This window comes from Chrysemys picta, chromosome 1 (assembly GCF_011386835.1).
Source record: "Chrysemys picta bellii isolate R12L10 chromosome 1, ASM1138683v2, whole genome shotgun sequence".
NCBI classification, from domain to species: Eukaryota; Metazoa; Chordata; order Testudines; family Emydidae; genus Chrysemys; species Chrysemys picta.
The window spans coordinates 160,472,151-160,490,821 of record NC_088791.1 but is presented as its reverse complement, the minus strand read 5'-3'; the positions used below and the strand labels follow the sequence as shown (position 1 = coordinate 160,490,821).

The following is an 18,671-nucleotide window of genomic DNA, read 5'->3' as shown; positions in this document are numbered from 1 at the left end:
GAATTACTTGCTGAGCTCTAACTCTGTTGCTTCAAATGGCTTGGAGGAAGCTTGGCTTGGTGTTTTAGAGTATGATATATCTTGGAATCCTGAATAAATCCTACCCTTAGGGGCAAATGCTTATTGAAGCTCCTTTTTACATAAGAAGGTGTCTAAAACAAAGCTTTTACTCTGCCCAGAACACACCTCATGCCACCAATTTGTTTAAATGCAATTACGACTGACACTCTATCAGAGAAAATAGAAAGGGAGTGTTTTCTTCTAGTGGGAGCCTCAGATGAGAGGAAGACCAGAGGTGATTATCAAGATACAGTCAGGTCTGCAGTGAGGGACAGTGTATATGAGAAACTTTTTCTGCATTGGGGTCAAACACAAGCTTCCTGAAGCTTGAAAGAGGACCATTTTGTTGTTGCTAAACCAGCAGGGGTACACTCTGACTGCAACTGAAAGGGAAATCAGTGCATAGACTCCCATTGATTTCAGTGCGAGTTGGATCAGACCCTAAATGAGCTTTAAATTCTTTCAATTTAGAAAAGTTCGGTTTCAAATAAATAAATAAAACACACACCTAAATACATAACAGATGGCCTTCCTTAGCTCCCTAGTGTTTTAATTCAGGTGTACATTTCAAGCCGCGTCATGTTTATTCCTTTCTTATATATTTTCTCTCTGATTTTAATTAATTATACAACAGCACATCCAAGACCATAACAAAATAGCACATGTAATACATGTTTCTGTAAACAAATGAAAACAAACATACAGCCTGATACTTCCTGAAATTAGTACTGCTTCCCGGAAGACATCAGAAAAGACACAAACTGTTGCTAAACATATGTTTAAAAAAGAAAAAGCCCATTTTTTGAGCAGCAGTTTGAGTGAATTTATAGTGAGGATAGTATATTCCTAATATGAAATACTCCACAGAATAATGCCTCACTAACAGTACAGCATACAGCCAATGACAGCTTATATAATTATTAAATATAAGAAACAGAGAATGTACTTATTCAACCTAATTCTACAGAGAGCCTAACATGGTAGGGGGTGTCATATTGCATCTCCCTGATGAACACAGCAGAGGTGTGTAACCCCTCCCTCTCCAGACAAGTTCCCACTGATCTGCCTCATCTCATCAGGCATGTGCAGAAATACCTGCCAACATCTAATGCTGGGCATCATTAGTGGCATGATGCAACGAACAAAACAAGGACAAAGAGCCTGGAAAGCATTAGCTGTAAATACCTTGTACAATTCAAGGCAGAAAAGAGGCAGACTACATTTGGTTGTAAACCGGATCCTGTTTTCTTTTATTGTAAAGGCAACGAGCTTTCTCTAACATTATTTAGGAGGCTTGTCAAACATACTGTTCTCTATAAATCCTTACCTCAGCATTCGTTTCCTCAGTTTCCACACCAGCATTTGAAGTAATGTGTTTGGATTTAAATAATAAAGACACCTGTACAAAATTGTAGGCCCCTAACATGTAATAATATATGAGAAATCACAACAGCATTAAAATGATCATTCAAACAGGAACTCAATCTGACAGCCACCTACCAAAGCTCCTTTCCACCGCTTTACTGTTGTGGGAAGTTTACTCTCAGCCTTTTCTAAATACTCTCATATCCACATCTTTTGCAGTGTGCCTGGGAGGTTGCCAAATTCAGGCTACTTTGGACTAAAGTAGTGGGGGGGGGGGGTGGAGAGGAACAAGTTCCATAGTCCTGTAGACCTCACAGAGAACACCCTGCTAGCAAACAGGGAGGGCTCCAAATCAAGGACTTCGATTGTCCTCAGCTGTCAGTATGGCATTGGGAAAGAGGCAGTCCCTCAGGTAGGCTGGTCCCAAGCTGGTTAGTGCCAAAAGCTGCATAGTGACTTTATCAGAAGCAGAAATGAGAATATTTCAACAACAAACAGTTCTCAGCTTTCCTGGGGACAGTAAATGATGGTCAAAGCACAACAGGCCAGATCCAAAACTCATTGAAATAACTGGAAAGGGCTCAGATGGATTTCAGTGGACTATAGATGAGGAACAACCTTTTTTTTAAAAAACACCTGTTCTGGAAGATTATCACACAAAAATTCAAACGTTATTTCACTCTACTGTGAACATTTCTGTCATAAGCTGAGTTGCAGATGAGCTGAATTGTGCATAAAGGTGTCTGACCTCGAAGTTTTGTATATATTTTATTTTTTAATCAGGTGAGGGGTAATAGCATTAAGTGAATAGAGCATGGTAGGTCCTGTAGATCAGTCACATCCAATAACTTCTTCTTCATGAAACTATCACAGATGAAGAACCAAGAGGGAGTTCTGACAGTCCTGTCATATCACTAGTTTTTGCTTGCATCGTATTGAGATTACAATTGCATATGAGATTAATTTTAGCTTTAAGGGTTTGGATTTCCTCTTCTAACCCTTGTTACTCTAGTACTATGACCTTGATGCTGTCACCATTCAGAAAGTTTAATGAGAGAATCAAAGAGGAAGTCTAATTTATGATTACCTGTTTAATTCCTGTAATTGTGACACCTAAATTCATACATAACTGTAGTTTTTAACACCACGGATGCACAGAGGTTTTCCATCTTTGTACTTTAAAGTCAGGGCAACATTTTGTTCTTTCTTTACCGTGAGCAAAATTTGACGTGCATTCTTTTTTTAAATGGCATCTGATGTGGTATCTCTCTTCAGTTCTTTGTGGTTTCCTGTTTTTCATACACAGATGAACGTATCTGATGAGATCTGTTCAGCTTCATCATATATTATCATTTATGATTTTCTCAATACAAGCATCAAAATGACATTTAGATTTCCAGGTCCAAAGTCTTTTATGAATACAGTAAAGGCCAGATTAGGATTTTTCCCTGCAGCAGAAATATGAACTCAAGTCCGCAACGTTCTGCTTTTCAGCTGAAAGCTCTTTTTTAAATTTAGATGAATTGGCAAGTATTTATTTAGTGCAGAGCAATCAGATATACCTCTACCCCACTATAACGCGACCTGATATAACACAAATTCGGATATAAAACGGTAAAGCAGCGTTCCAGGGGGGTGGGGCTGCGTGCTCCGGCGGATCAAAGCAAGTTCGATACAATGCGGTTTCACCTATAACACGGTAAGATTTTTTGGCTCCCAAGGACAGCATTCAATCGGGGTAGAGGTGTATAACTATCATTCTTTTATACAACTCCATATTACTAAGTAATCTGAATTACTTTGTACATGTGAAAAGGAGATGTGAAAATATTTGTGGAATAAAAATGTTGTGGGGCTTTTCTAAAGTTAGACAGTGTAAAGAGCAGAAGCTTATCTGTAGCATGTGTGAGGATTGTGTCTGTGGCTCTTTAGACTTTTTTAGCATCCATAGCACACAAACTAGCTTTAAAAACACAAAATCTTACACATTTTAAAGTCCTGCAAATAACTACAGATCATCTAGAATGTGATTCTGTAAAGTAGGCCCTTCTCTACTCCTACTGGGCATTGAGGTCAGTAAGGGGTTTAATGGCTCGCAGAATTTAGATAGTAACCTTTATAATGACATCTGGGGGAAGAGGAAGCAGCAGCTGTTGACAGATGGTATGCCATGGCTTGTAAAGGGTTCCATACCTCCAAGTGATGGGCACTGGGTCGGGTCCCAAATCTCACCATCTTCATTGATAGTGGTTGGCAGAAGAACCTGCCAGTTTGTGTCGGCAGATGAGTTCAAAGGGACGTGGGATACAGAAGGATGGGGAGGGGAACTGAGGTGAACAAAATGCAACTCTACTAAAGAGGATCAGTTTAGCATGTCTTCGTTCTGAATTGCTCTTTCCATGCCTGCCACACTCTGCTCCAGAGCTACAAATAAAAGCAGGGGTCGGTACTGCCAGTGGCTGACAGGATATGTCAGAGCACTCAGCCGGCCTCTGTCTAGCCGAATGAGGCCTTCAGCGCATTTCAGCTGTCCTTCCTCCTTAATGGTAGCACCTGTTCATCCTCCGTTTTCATCAACAGGCTCCTTTTTCTCCATGCTGCTAAGACTTGGGGCTGAGGGATGCCTTCCCCCAGTTCTTGTTGCATTCTTCAGAAAGGAGGCAGGCTCCCGCCCCCCTCCACCCCCAGTAGCAGGCTCCCAGCCTAGTAGCATCTTGAACTGTTGATTCCTCAAGTACCAAATCCCTTCCTTAAATGCTCAGGTAGACCTTGTTTCTAGTCTGGAGAATAGAGCAAGATCATTGAATAAAGTCTCAAACGTTGCTTCAAAGTTAGCTACTAAATTGGATTTAGAAAAGTATAGTTTGGATTATTTATGAAAGAGCTTTCAAATTTGTGCAAATGTAGACATGGTAAGAGCTGCACTCTAATATCCATGTAACTGTTATAACCCATTACCATTGCTATCATCCTGCAGTTTTTCCTTTGTTTGTCACCACTACTCAATTCTGTAACAATTTTCTCATTTATAAAAGCAATTTCTTTGGGAGGAGGTGGGGGTCGGGAGAACAGCCGTATAGTCAAATAGAGCAAGCTACACTTGTGGGCAATAAGTTAAAGAACCTTTCCCTTCCTTAGGTCGCTGATCTGAACTAAGCCTTGAGTAATGATGTCATAATGATGTTGTTATCTGAAGGTTGTTAGCCTGTACAAAGTGAGCTGGTATAAATGAGCCTTAATTACAAAAACTGCAATCACTGTAAGCACTAAGTAGCATGCCCGTTAGTCTGCACAGAGGTCCAGGACCATGAAGACAGAACTTCCTGTCCATTCCAGAGGTGTTTCCTTCAAGTCAAGATTGGGATCATGTGGGGTGGTTTGCTGTACACCTCTACCCCGATATAATGCTGTCCTCGGGAGCCAAAAAATCTTACCGCATTATATCGAACTTGCTTTGATCCGCAGGAGTGCACAGTCCCGCCCCCTCCTCCCCCCCGGAGCACTGCTTTACCGCGTTATATCCGAATTCGTGTTATATCAGTGTAGAGGTGTACCTGTTCTGTGGATAAATAGAGGATTTTAATCTTGGCACCAGAGACTCCATCAACTGTGCACAAAATTCACTTACACAAAATTCACTTACACTAAAAACAAACCAACAAAAAACCCACCACCACACTATTTTGGGAAATAATTTGGCTTGAATATTTAGCATAATAAAATAAGAGGGAGATTAACAGCATCATTTTAATGGAAAATAAGATGTACTAGCATTTGATTGAATCCTTGCAGAAAACTGAGCTTTAGTTTTTGTAGCAAAATCAAACATAATTAAATTAATGTCAGGCTTGAGTTGTGCTGTCTAAATAAGAAAATGTTTTCAATATGGTATCTTATTAAATCCTTTCTCTCCCCCTCCCAGAACTATAGTGCCATGGAAAGTGTTCCGGCAGTGCCTTCATGAGATTCATCAGATAAGCTCTGGTTTGGAAGCAATGGCTCTTAAGTCTACCATTGACTTGACCTGCAATGACTACATTTCAATTTTTGAATTTGATATCTTCACTAGACTATTTCAGGTAAGATTTTTAAAATATTCAGCATTATGGAAGAACTTAGATCTGTAATTCACCAAATGGACAACAAAAGTCAGATGGTTGGAAAATCGTGAATAACTCAAACATTAGACCGTGGAACTAACTTTGTTTATTTTTTGTTTTTTGGTATCAAAGCCTAAATTTTAAAAGATACACCCATGAAACAATATGTGCATAGTTTGTGGACATGGCTACCCTAATTCTGATGCAGTTGTGGCAACTCATGCATTTTTTCCTGCATTCAGATTTCTCTAAAAATGTGGGCCTGGGTTGCTAATCTAAAATGTGTATATAAATGTATAATTAATGTGGCATATACATCATATCTATTGTAAATATGGGCCTGATTCTGCTCCTGTTGAAGTTAATAATAGTATATTTGCCATTGAGTTGAATGGGAGTAGGATCAGTCATGTGTTTGGCAATGTCATTTTAGTTGCTAAAGAATTGCTGAGAGTTTTACTGTCTGTCTAAACTAAACTAATACAACTAATTTTGTACATATGCTACACAACTTTTGAATGGTGTATCCATTATACATTATGTACTTTAATGTGGACACCATTCTAATGTCTGAGTTTTCTGAGGACTGGATAAAAATATCCATATAGATATATTAATTCTTAAATTTCCCCACTTTAGCCTCTCCTTTGTATATAGGAGTAATTATTAGGATGCAATTCTGGGAAATGAAGGCTCTCACTTATTCAGGCATTGGCTGTTTTTCTCTTTGTCTGAAGTGTACATTGTTTGTGAAAATTATTTTGTTTGTTAAAGATGTGTTCAAACTGTGAAATTTGGATCCAGATCTGTTGTTTTTGAACACCCACAATATTCTGGCATGTTCATTTCTGGGGATTTGGGCTAGGGACCATTTGCAAAAGTTGGATGATAGTAGGGTATGTTGAATCCAGGGCTTTTGTTTCTTTATCGTCGCTTATTTTCACCAAGTGAAATTGCCAGAACCAATAAAAGTCAAAGTTAAAATTGTTCAGGTGTAACCCATCTCTGTTTAAGCTGTTCTGAGGCCAAACTCAGAGTCTCAAAACACAGTCAAAGCATTCCCCTTACAGAAATAACCAAATGCATCTTTTATCATATATTTCAAGCTTTTTGAGGGTTTGTTTTTTGTTTTGTTTTGTTTTTTTTACTGGTGCCTTTGCTAGAGCTAGTGAAAAACTCAGCTATTTTGAATTTCAAGGATTTGTGAGAGTCTTTGGCCCATATGGTTTTGTACCTTCTGAGCTTTGCTTTTGAGTTTGGGGTTTGAGTTAGACAAAACACTCATGGCAGAATTCAGTTGAAACACCTAAGCTTTGCCTGGTTTGAATAAGTTTCTATTCCAAACAAAAACTTCTGTGTTCAGTAGAAAATTCTGAAACTTTTTTGTTGAAGTTGAACTGGTTTTCAGGTTGGTAACTGTAAAAGTCTCCTGGGGATACCAAGAGCTGTGGGGGCATTGTGTTACCTTTCTGCCTCATTAAGAATGCATTTTGCTGGCAACTAGACTGTGTCAGCTACCTGCCCCTCCAGTCTGTCTTTTTCACCAGCAAACCTCTCAAGGCTCTCCTGGCCCAAACATTGCTAGTAGGTAACAATTGGAGCATTCCAGCCCATGAGCTCCTCAGAGATGTTTCTCTACAATCCTCAGCCCTTCTGCTGTGCATTTACAGAATATATTAAGTTTGCTGCTCTGTTAGTCAGTACATCACAATTTATTAAATACACTCTTCCCTTTAAACACAGCACTGAATTGGCCTCTAGTAAAACAAGTTCAACAAAAGAGCAAGGATAAAGTGATACCAAGTAAAAGAGATAAAGATAGAGATGCTTACGAGCAAATAAAAGTGAAAACCCATCTAAAAGTCTAAAACTTCATCTAGCAGATACTGTCTTTGTTCAAGATGGTTTCTCTCACCAATAGTCTCCTTTGCAGCTTTTTACTGTCCGGCCGGGCCAGGAGCCAAAGATCAAATCACCTGGCTTTGTCTTCTAGGTGAAGGATAAAGATGGAGTTGAGACATTCCCCAAGGTACAAGCTGGACGATTGAATAGTAGTGTCCCCTTAATTCTATAGCCTGGGGTTCCTTTTACACTGCTTTGCTGCCAGAACAGCCACACCTGTCCTGCTCATATACAGCCACCAGCATGTAAAATCACTCCTAGCTGTGTTACATGAATGCTGTCCCAGCCATTCAGGAATTACACACAGGGTGACACCCACATATTCTTTAATCCAAGCCTTGTTCCCCAGAAATGTGCATCTTGCACTGCTCAGTACCCTCCTGGACAGTATAAGCTCATAGTAACTCCATCATTCCAACACTGGGTAATGATTATGCACCAGCTGAAGTCGAGATTTCCAAACACTTCAACCAAACTACACTGGTTTAGATAAAACTTTAAAACAAGTTTAATAATGATAGAAATATAGATATTACATGATTACAGGTAGAGATGCATATAAGTCAGGATTGCTTACAAAAGAAACAAATGGATAAACACACAAATTAATTCCTAAACTTTACCAAGGCTAATAGGTTTAAAAGCAAAAAAGGGTTACCTCACCCTCAGCTGTAATACATTTCACATGCTGCATCTCTTTCCAGTTTGGGACCACTCTTCCCTTCGCCGCCCCCCCCCCCCCTTTGTTCAGTTCTTCGAGAGTCATTGTCATGAGCAGAGAGATGGGAGGAAGAGAGGGGTTACGTAAAGGTCACTGTCTCTTACTTTTATACTCTCCTCCTTTCTTTGAGGATTACCCCCTGCCGGGGTGTAGACAAACAGTTCCCTGTGTACTTGAGATCTGAACCATATCTGGGGTGAAATGTACATTTCTTGTTTACATCTCTCCGTTGCTGAAGAATGTCTGCTTAAGTAAACGATAGTCCACTTGACTTTGATACCTGTCTGGGGTTGCTAGTGTGTCTCTGAAAACTGTTACCCGAACTTACAACATTTTTCAGTAACAATGATATAGCAAAATCTCATAATTTTATATGCAGTAATGTTACACACATTTCAACAGGATACTAATATTCAGTAGATTGAGTTTTCACATGCCTCACAAGGCATACTTTGTACAAAATATATCATAACCTTATAAATATGGTGAACATGGGATACAGGATGTCACAGGATTCTCTCTCTGTTCCCTAAGGGATTGCCTTTGTCTTACAAGTCAGGAAGGCTTCCTGGGGATTCAGGCTCTGAGTCTCTCTAGGATGCAGGAGCCATGTTAATTCTGTCTCTCGAGTTCAGGCAGGTTTAGCGTCGTACTTTTGTTTGACTAATATGTAAATTGAGGTAAACCCACACTCCTTTATCTAGTACAGATGTGTTTATCACCTTTCCCTAGGCTAAACTGTTAGGTCTTAAACATGTTCCAGTAACATCATACAGAGAGAATTCATAACTTCATATATATGGTTAGCACATTCATTTTACAATGATATTGATAAGTAGCATGTTACTAGCTTTGATGTAATACTTCACAAAACAAATTTTGTACAAATACTGCAGTAGTGTGTAGGGCAGAGGTGGGCAAACTATGGCCCGCGGGCCACATCTGGCCCACGGGACCCTCCTGCCCGGCCCCTGAGCTCCTGGCCTGGGAGGCTAGCCACCGGCCCCTCCCCACTGTTCCCCTTTCCCCACAGCCTCAGCTCGCTGCACCGCTGGCGCAATGCTCTGTGCGGCAGGGATGTGAGCTCCTGGGGCAGCGCAACTGCAGAGCCCAGCCTGACCTGGTGCTCTCTGCTGCACAGTGGCGTGGTTGGCTCCCGCTGGGCAGCGTGGCTGTAGCACCGCCAGCCACTGGTGCTCCAGGCTGTGTGGTAAGGGGGCAGAGGAGTTCTGGGTGGTGGCGGTCAGGGGGCGTGGTTGTGGATAGGGGTTGGGGTGGTCATAGGGCAGGGAACGGGGGTTGAATGGGAGTAAGGGTGCCGGGGGGCAGTCAGGAAGGGGGGGTTAGTTGGGGTGGTGGGAGGCAGTCAGGGGACAGGGAAGGGGGGTGGATGGGGCAGGGGACCCGGGGGGGCAGTCAGGGGACAGGGGTCCTTGGGGGACCATCAGGGAAAAGGGGGTTTGGATGGGGCAGGAGTCCTGGGGGGGCTGTCAGGGGGTGAGAAGCAGGGGGAGTCAGATAGGGGGCGGGGGCTGGGCCATGCCTGGCTGTTTGGGGAGGTACAGCCTCCCCTAACCAACCCTCCGTACAACTTCAGAAACCCGATGCGATCCTCAGGCCAAAAAGTTTGCCCGTCCCTGGTGTAGGGTGTGAATACAGGGGTGCCTAGGATCACAGTAAACAAACCCAAACCTTGGTTTGGGGGTTTGACTACAAGAGGTTCTAAGAGGAACACTCCTACTAACTATACCATAAATTAATATAGTTTGGGGTAACGTACAATTACTCTTTGTAAGAAAGCTATCCTGTTTTTCCTGCTCTGCTTACAAATCTGACAAAAACATTCCTTTTTGCTCTATATTAACTATAATTATGAAAAGGGAAGGCAGTGAGCTGAGAAATACATTTTGTTCTGGCCCTGCGGTGTCTTGTAGATTGTGTTACACTGCGGAGTTGAGGCTGACAGTCTGAAATAGGATTTATTTTCCTTGATCCATATACCAACAAATATCTGATTATATTAGTTTCTGTTTACTATATTATCTGAGCATTGCCTCTATGGTTCATTACCTTCCTTACTATTAGATAAAGCGGATCAGCAAGACCAATTTATGTAAGGACAGAAGATTGGTTAATTTTTAATTTAAGTACAATCCTTTTAAAAGAAGCAGAGAGAACTCTTGCCTTAGAGGGGTGAGATTCTCAGCTATTGTATATCTGTGTCATTTTATTGAAATCAATTTATGCTGGCCGTGAATCTGGCCAAGATGCTACATGTACTTCCCCAGATTTTTAAGATACTTCTCTAACTTCTTTGTATATGTATCAACAGTGTTAAAAGTTAAGTTGCTTTTTTTTCTCCCCATGCAAGAGCGTCTCTATAAATGTAGCGCTACAGTTGGTATTTTACATTTTGGATGCTTTAAAACAATAGAGCCTTTATTCTGTCAATGTAAGCTGGTCCCACGAAGTATAGTCTTTTTGTAGTACAAGGTATTTGCATATCCTTCTTCCCTTAATTTTTTTACAACTAACTTTCTCCTCCTGGTTAGGCATGATGGCATTCAACTTCTGGATTCTGCTCTCACTGAAAATAAGGATGTAGGGAGGAAAACTGAAGTTTGACAAAATGCAAGAACTTTTCTCAGCATTGCATTTGGATTATGGAATTCTCTTGCATGTGCCATTTTGTGCAAATTTATTTTTAAAGAAATTAATCATATTGAAAGCATTTAAACTTTCTTAGGCATCTATTTAAAAAATCCAGTTTCATCTTGGAATATCCAACATGAAAAGTTCTAAATAAAAATGTTTGTGTTCTGTTGTTTTAAATAGTGGGAGGTTAAGTGTGGTTAAGAGCTGTTTGACTTGTGAACTGGAGAGCTCATCTGAAGAATTGTTACTCTGTGGCAGAGAAAAACCTTCATAACTGACACATTTTATCCCCACTTTCTTAGCACAAGCAGCATGTTTCTAAAAAAGTCACCTGTAAGTGGAATTTGCATAAGAAAGAGTTGAATAGAGTCTCAAGATAGACGGTCTCATCCCGATTTCCCTCTTCTATTCTGTTCCTCAACATGCCCCACCCCACCCCCACACACAAATCCTTTAGCCACTTAGAGGCACTATTGTTTTTCAAAATGTTGGTTGTTGAACACTCACTATTTTTATGTTGGTACCTGAAATACCTAAATAAAAGATGTTTTATTTTGATTGAGGTAATAATGTGGCATGTCAGGTGTGCTTTAGTGCCAGCTCTTTGAAGTAATTGTGACTCAAGTGAAGTGGCAATGATAATTCCTCAATACCCTGAAAGTAACACTGTCACTGTTCATCTCATTCCCTGGCCATAATACTAGTATGACAACTGACAGGATCAAGAAGTGTAGAATAATAAAAAGGATGACAGTTCAAAAATCAGTGCTTCACTAGACTTAGTCTTTTAGTATAATAATGCAGGGTCTTGTATGAAAAAGTAAAGCTGTAACATGCTTCTTTGCTGTGCATTCATACAAACTGTGTAGCTTTCATGAGAGACTTTCCATGCTATTTTGGGACCCAATTCTGCAAACACTTACTATGTCATAACACTTAACTTTACTGCGACTACATATGTTATCATCATTGAACCCTGAGATACTGATCCTACAAAGCTCTTACACACGTGCTTAACTTGATACTTTGAAGGACTCCTCACAATGCATAAAGTTAAGCACATGTGAAAGTCTTTGAAGGATCAGGGCCTTAAACAGCTATATTGAATCAGATATGTACATTTTAAGTGAAATGGTCTGAAATAATTTTAGTTTTTGTCACAAGTAGTCTTGAGTTTTATTCTAACACATACTTATAATTATCTAACTGGATATTTGTGTGTTCTTTTTAGCCTTGGGGTTCAATCTTAAGGAACTGGAACTTCTTAGCTGTGACACACCCTGGGTATATGGCATTCCTAACATATGATGAAGTCAAAGCAAGGTTACAGAAATACAGCACCAAACCTGGGAGGTAAGCGGTTTCACTAATTACTGCTTTACAAATAAAATTGCTGCCTCTAAAGCTAAGTAATTATACTGGATCCATATTCCTGGGTCACATCCATTTGTTGTCTGGTTCTGGGGAAGTGAATTCATAACTTGATTAGCCAACATCTTTTTTTTCCGTTTGTCAAAGTAAAGCTGTATGATCTCTAATATGTAGCAGTTTCTATATAAAGACTGTAGCTGAAGCAAACTTCAAGCCCTTTTTTTTTGTAATGGGATGCAGTTTTGCCACCCCGAATGCTCAAAAAACAAGAGTCAGGCCTCAAGCTTTTTTTCTCTGCACCCTCAAGGGCTAGAAACTTACTTTGAGAAAATGCTGAGATATTCCCCTCACTTTAAGCAACACCAAATGGATCTATTTAATATAAATAAATAGTAACAACATCTTGAGGCTTGGGATAACATCAGGAGAGTTAGTAACATGGGGAATGACTGATCATGCATCTGGGGTTTAAAATGACAACTTGTGTTGAAAGCCAGTGGTCCCCAAAACTTTTTACTTTGCACCCCCTTACTCATCTGCATCCCCCCCCACGCTCCTGGAGCCACAACCTGGTCCTGGCCCCAGCTCTGGGGAGAGGAGGCGTGGATGGGTAAGGGGGTGCAAAGTAAAATGTTTGGGGACCACTGGCTTTCAGAACCCCCACTGTAAAAAGTGTTCCAGCGCCACTGTTGTAGTTGAATCAGTATTACTTACAATATGTTGTGTGAAAAGCACATACTTGCCTCATCAGTAATTGTCTGATATCAGAGGAGCTGTACATTGACAAAGTTAAAAAGGATCAAATTTGTGTGTGTGTGTGTAATTTTAAATAACTTGTGTTACTGTACCTATTGAATTATTCAGCTGAGCTAACTTTCACTATTTATGTTTATACTTTGTACTATTTGTGCTTTCCCCTTCACTCAGTTTTGGCAAATGCAAATACGAGTCACTTCATTCTTGTTCAGTTGTTTTCTAGCCAGTTTGGAGTGACCATATTTCCGAAAGGAAAAACGGGACACCGCATGGGGCTAGCCCAGGCCCCCCGCTTTCCTCCACCCCACACAGCGGGCTGGCCTGAGCCCCTTGCCTGAGCCCTGCGTCGTCCACCCCTCAGCTGGCATCATTGCCGAGCTCTGCCTGCCCCTCGCATGGGGTTGGGACTAGTGTCGCTGCTCGCTCAAGCCATACCCCTGCCTGAGCCCGGCCTCTCCTCCCACCCTTGCGAAGCTGGCATTGCCGCTCCCCCCCACACCACTTTTTTGGCAAAACTGGGCATTTGTCCTGTTTGCTCTTCTGAACTGATCATCAGTTGGCATAAGCAAATGGGACAAATGCCCGCTTTTGCCCAAAAGGTCAGGACAGCCGGGATAGGGCTTAAAAAAGGGACTGTCCCAGCCAAAATAAGTCAGTTTCACTTTCTTTTTCTCACCTTTCATGTTCTAATGTTTAGATTTCAAACTCTTTAGGGGCACACTTATGTCTGACCGAAGAAATCTCCTGAAAATCGGCAGGATGAGGGGAATGTATTGGAGAATAATTTCCAATATTGGATTGTCTCTTTTAACAAAACCTAAATTATATCTTGTTACCTGGCCTGTAAAGGAATCTTGCTTTACCAGTTTAGATAACAAGATGATACTGATCTCATGCACGTATGATAAAACCCAAATAAAAATGTCATGATGATTTTCAGAGCAGTGTGTTTTAGTTGATCATTAATGAAGTAAAAATAATGACTGTGGGGTTATAAAGAAAAAAAAGGTCTTAGATTCCTAGATTGTTTTTTTTTTAGGCCAAAAGGGATTATTAGATCATTTAGTCTGACCTCCCGTAGCACATAGGCCATAGAATTTAATTGTTATCCCTTTAAAGTGTCCAATAACTAGTGATTAGCTAAAGCATATCTTCCAGAAAGGCATCCAATCTTGAACTGAAGACTTCAAAAGAAAATCTTATCCAAAACTGCTTTAATGTTCCGTGTTACATAGAATTAATTTTAAGACCAACTTCTCTCTCTCTGATTAGTATCACTAGGGAACTTGTTAGGTTACTTACGTGAAATATTAAACCTTCCAGAGAGAAATAGCTGATATAAAGTGAAATTGCTTGTTTGTTCACTTTAAAATGTTCTGGCAATTCTTAAGTTTTTGTTCAAAAGCCAATAAATAGAAACAAGTTACTCCTCCAGAAATCTTGGCCTCATTGAAGTCAATGGGTGTTTTGTCATTAACTTCAATAAGGCCAGAATTTCACATTTTATATTTATTGTGGAGGAGGTACAACTTTCAGCAGTGATATTTCACACTACAAATCCGATCACCTCTCTGTGGCTGGTTTTCCTGTTTGAGCAATTAAAAACTGAGTTGCTGTCTGACATTGAAGATTCCATATTTTTTAGTAAGAGCAAGAATTTGCTCCCGCATTCTTGCCTATAATTTTCCTTTCTCTTCTATTGTGCAATGTGCTATGCATGGTTTGTACTCCTGGCTGCCACCTGTTCTATACAAAAGTGGCTGAATTTCAGTCATGCTGTATATATGTTATCAGAGAAGCTCTTCTGAGTACAGTACTTCAGAATAAAATAGGCTATATAAACATTGGGGCTGATCGGGATTTTTTGAAGTGAATTTTAAGTCCCAGAATCCCAATCCAGTGCCTTAACACAAGACCACCTTTCCTTTCCATTTGTTTTGCCAAGCATTTTTATTAGAATTGACTTTGTAACCCATTGTCCTCCAGCTACATTTTCAGACTGAGTTGCACTCGACTGGGGCAGTGGGCCATTGGATACGTAACTGGTGATGGAAACATTTTGCAGACTATACCTCACAATAAGCCTTTATTTCAAGCTCTAATTGATGGCAGCCGGGAGGGATTGTGAGTACAAATGATAACTTTCATTTTATAAAATACTGATGTATTGCTTTGCTAATTCATAATTTAAAGCATCAAAAGATGCTTTGAAGTATTAGAAGTAATAGATGAGATGGCTGTTTTGTAGTCATTTGGAAATCCATGACTATTATTTTTATTCATCTATAAGACACTTATTTCAAGGTAATGCAGTTAACCAAAGTTGACCATATTTTATGGCAGATAAATTCCAGGGGGAAATGAGATTGGGGAGTTATAATTTAAAGTTTGTTTAATATAAAAGTCACAAGTGCGTAAGCCGATCATGCAGTTAGTTCTGCTAATTGCTCCTGTGTAATACTGGACAATGGATATTAAATATATTTGATAGCTTTGCCTATGCCTTGTAGGCCAGAAATGTCCCAAGTTTTTAATTTTGTGTGTGTGTGTGTGTGTGTGTGTGTGTGTGTGTGTGTGCGTTTGCGCACGCACCAAACTTCAGGTTTTCTGGGGTTTTCCCTGAGAAGTTTGATCTTTTTATAAAGGTCTCAGGAATGTAAAAGTTCTGTGCAAAATTGTAACTTTTCTAAGAGTACATCGGTTCTATGTGCTGAGTGTCACAAATAGGCATCTGTATCACTCTTGCGGGGTGTGTGTTTTTACACTTTTGGATTACTTTTAAAAGTAAATCTAAGTTTGCTGCTCTACTTCATCACCCAATTAATTCAATTAAAAGGATAATTTAAAATGTTGAATGCTAAGTGGTTTTATCTGAGCAAAGTATCAGGATTCCTGTCTTGTAAAACAGAAGATGTGTTTTATTGTTGCTACTATAACGTTTCTAGACAAGAACAACAGAAAAATAGACTTAAGGTTGAGTATACATATCAGTCATTTAGGGTGAGTGCATTACAGGAATGTTGTAATTATCCCAAATCCAAGTGTTTTAAACCCAGATATGTTAAGGTATGGAAATACCCGGTCAGGAGACCCAGGCAACTTTAACTCTGCCCTTTAGTAGCACCATGCAATAATGATATCATTATGAGTTATCCATTTTAATATATGGTCTCAGATGAGATTAAACTGATTTTCAAAGGTGTGGGTGGGTGTGTGTTTTAAATAACTCATGTCACAATGAGGTTGAATCCCTGCTTTCGGTATGAAACTCAATTGAACCTTAACTAACATCAAAATAGTTTTCTTCCTTACCCTACTATTTTAATATCCCTAGCTATTCTCATTTTAAGCCCATGCACCATGCATTCTAAATATAGTCTCATTTCATTATTTACTTAAATATAAACATAGATACAGTATTCTTCCCTTGCTATCATTTGTGTTCCATTGTGCTGAATTCTCAGCTACATGCATCACACTGAGCAACTAGAACTATGCAGATGGTGTTGAGATCACTGAGACTCTGTGTGGATATGCGGGCCCAACTAAGCATATTCTGTTTCAAGATAACCTAAGATAGTGCCAAGGATAATTTTAGTATAATTCAATTCTGTTTAACCAATTGCCAGTTGTTCAAAGAAATTGGGAGTATGCTCAGGAGAGATAAGATACATTTTAATCAATATCCGATATTTCCTTATTGGCTATCCAGAATTTCATAGATTTACTTTAACCATGAAAATTGTGGGCATATAAATCTTAATAATAATTTGTGTAATTCAGCTATCTGTACCCAGATGGACGAAGTTATAATCCTGATCTGACAGGATTATGTGAACCTACTCCACATGATCACATAAAAGTTACACAGGTATGTTGCATGTTACAAATTCTGTTCCCTATTTGCTTGGTGCCCTATCCGCCAGTGATAAGTTTTTATTTAAAATATTAGAGAAACATTATTAAGATTACGTGGTTGACCAAAAAGGGGTTTGAAAAAGAATTGGATGGCAAGTCTTAAAATCTAAAGATAATGGTAATTCAGATGTCTCTCTCTTTTTTTGTTTTCTTTTAAGTTGTTTTGTTTTAACCATGTTTTGGGAGGGGGAAATTTTCACAGCTGCTAAACATTTTTGTACATTGTGTGCTGAAGGGTTCTGAAGTTTAATATTGTGTAATAGTGATGTGTGGGCTGGGAAGTAAAGTAAGGCTTGGAAGTCACTTTGAAGTCAGAATATCCAACTGTATAGAGCTTGCAGAAAGAAAGTACATGGGGTATTATTGGAAGGTTACCATTTCCTAGTGTGTGTCTTATTTTCCCCTGTGTGTGCTGTACAAACTGGAGGGAATTCAGGGGAAAGGAACACATTATTAAAAGGCTGAAGGGAATGACTTATTTGGGAAACTTAAAATACCTAAATATATGTATAGTTTGGCTTAGCAATGGCATGACACCAGTCTGCAGATATTTGAAACTAGAGGAAAGGGAATTATACCCCTTTGTACAATGGTACACAATTAGAAGGAAAGGAAGATTATAGGCTAGTTATTAGGAGAATCTTCCTGACAGCGACATCTATAAACTTTGGGATAGTCTCCGGGGAAGTTGTGGAAGAGCTGGAAAGCGCTTATATTGACCAGACACAACTTTATACAATGTTTGATTAAATATTCTTGCGTTGACTGCAGAGGAAGGCCCAGATGACCTATTGGGTCTTTGGCAGTTCTAAATGCTGTTTGTGTACCACGTTTACAGAATTTACAGGAAGAAAAATGTTATTTGCAATACGTCGGATTAGTGGGAATTCATTATTAAAATGTCTATCCCTGAGTAGGAGACCTTCTAAAATGATTGTTTGTCTGAGGAATGTGTGGAAGCTTCCAGAAGGCTGACACCCTTCTTCTCCCTGTGTTCTTTATACTAATGTTGAAAGAATGAAGCCTAGAGCTATGTAGATGTTTTTACATGCAGGAAAAGGCCACCTGGCCCAAAATTCTTGCCCTTTTTGATCGTTTAAGAATCCCCTACTGCTCTTCTGCATAGTTCCTTTCTTCTCCAAAGGTCAGTCTTGATGTATGTTGAAGTCAAAGGGGCAAATCCTCACTTCTTATTCTAGCTGCATTGCTTGGCTCTGGCAGCTGGAAAGCTGGTTTAACTGACTGCTGCTGATTCCCCGGTATGAGGGAATCCCTAGGTGGCATAAATCCAGCATAACTGGCTCTATTCTAGAACCTCCCAGTCACCTTCTCCAGTACTGGGGATGTGGCTGGAATGCTGCTGTTGTCCATGAACCCAGGATCCCTTCAAGCATACCTAACTGGTGTAGGTTAGAACACCACTGGGGTTACTAGAAACTATGACACAGGTAATGTAGAACTGTCTCCAGGAGCAAGTTGCTGCTCATGGCTCATCTGTGGGGAAGCACCACAACTGTGCTTGGTGCGTACTGGCGGCAGCTGAGAGTCTGGGGCATGCTCTTTACTTTTTCCCAGTACCTTATTGCCATCTGACTTGGGTCCTTAATTTATTCCATTTTTCCTAAACTTGTGTACCTTCTTTCCTTAGTACTAAAAACTGTATCACAGTGTAAATAATTTGCCTGCCAACCTTCAAACCCTTTCTCAATTCTGGAATCTTTTGCTATATCTGTGTTTCATCTATTATATATAAAGATTCCAGGGTTGTCTTATCTTGTCTGTCTTATCACTCTGAAGATAGAATGTCCGTTGAGTCAGTGTGA

At 39.9% G+C, this 18,671-nt stretch overlaps 1 protein-coding gene across 11 annotated transcripts in view; it reads left to right on the top strand.

Annotated features, from left to right (window-relative positions):
- Window positions 1–18,671, top strand: part of CBLB (Cbl proto-oncogene B) — a 239,912-nt gene that overhangs the window by 110,924 nt on the left and 110,317 nt on the right. For all 11 annotated transcript variants that reach the window (XM_065574117.1, XM_005283588.5, XM_065574109.1 and 8 more), the window contains 4 exons: window positions 5,348–5,504; window positions 12,035–12,156; window positions 14,917–15,054; window positions 16,714–16,801. In XM_065574117.1, coding sequence (XP_065430189.1) covers window positions 5,348–5,504; window positions 12,035–12,156; window positions 14,917–15,054; window positions 16,714–16,801 — 505 coding nt within the window. The remainder of the gene's footprint in view (window positions 1–5,347; window positions 5,505–12,034; window positions 12,157–14,916; window positions 15,055–16,713; window positions 16,802–18,671) is intronic.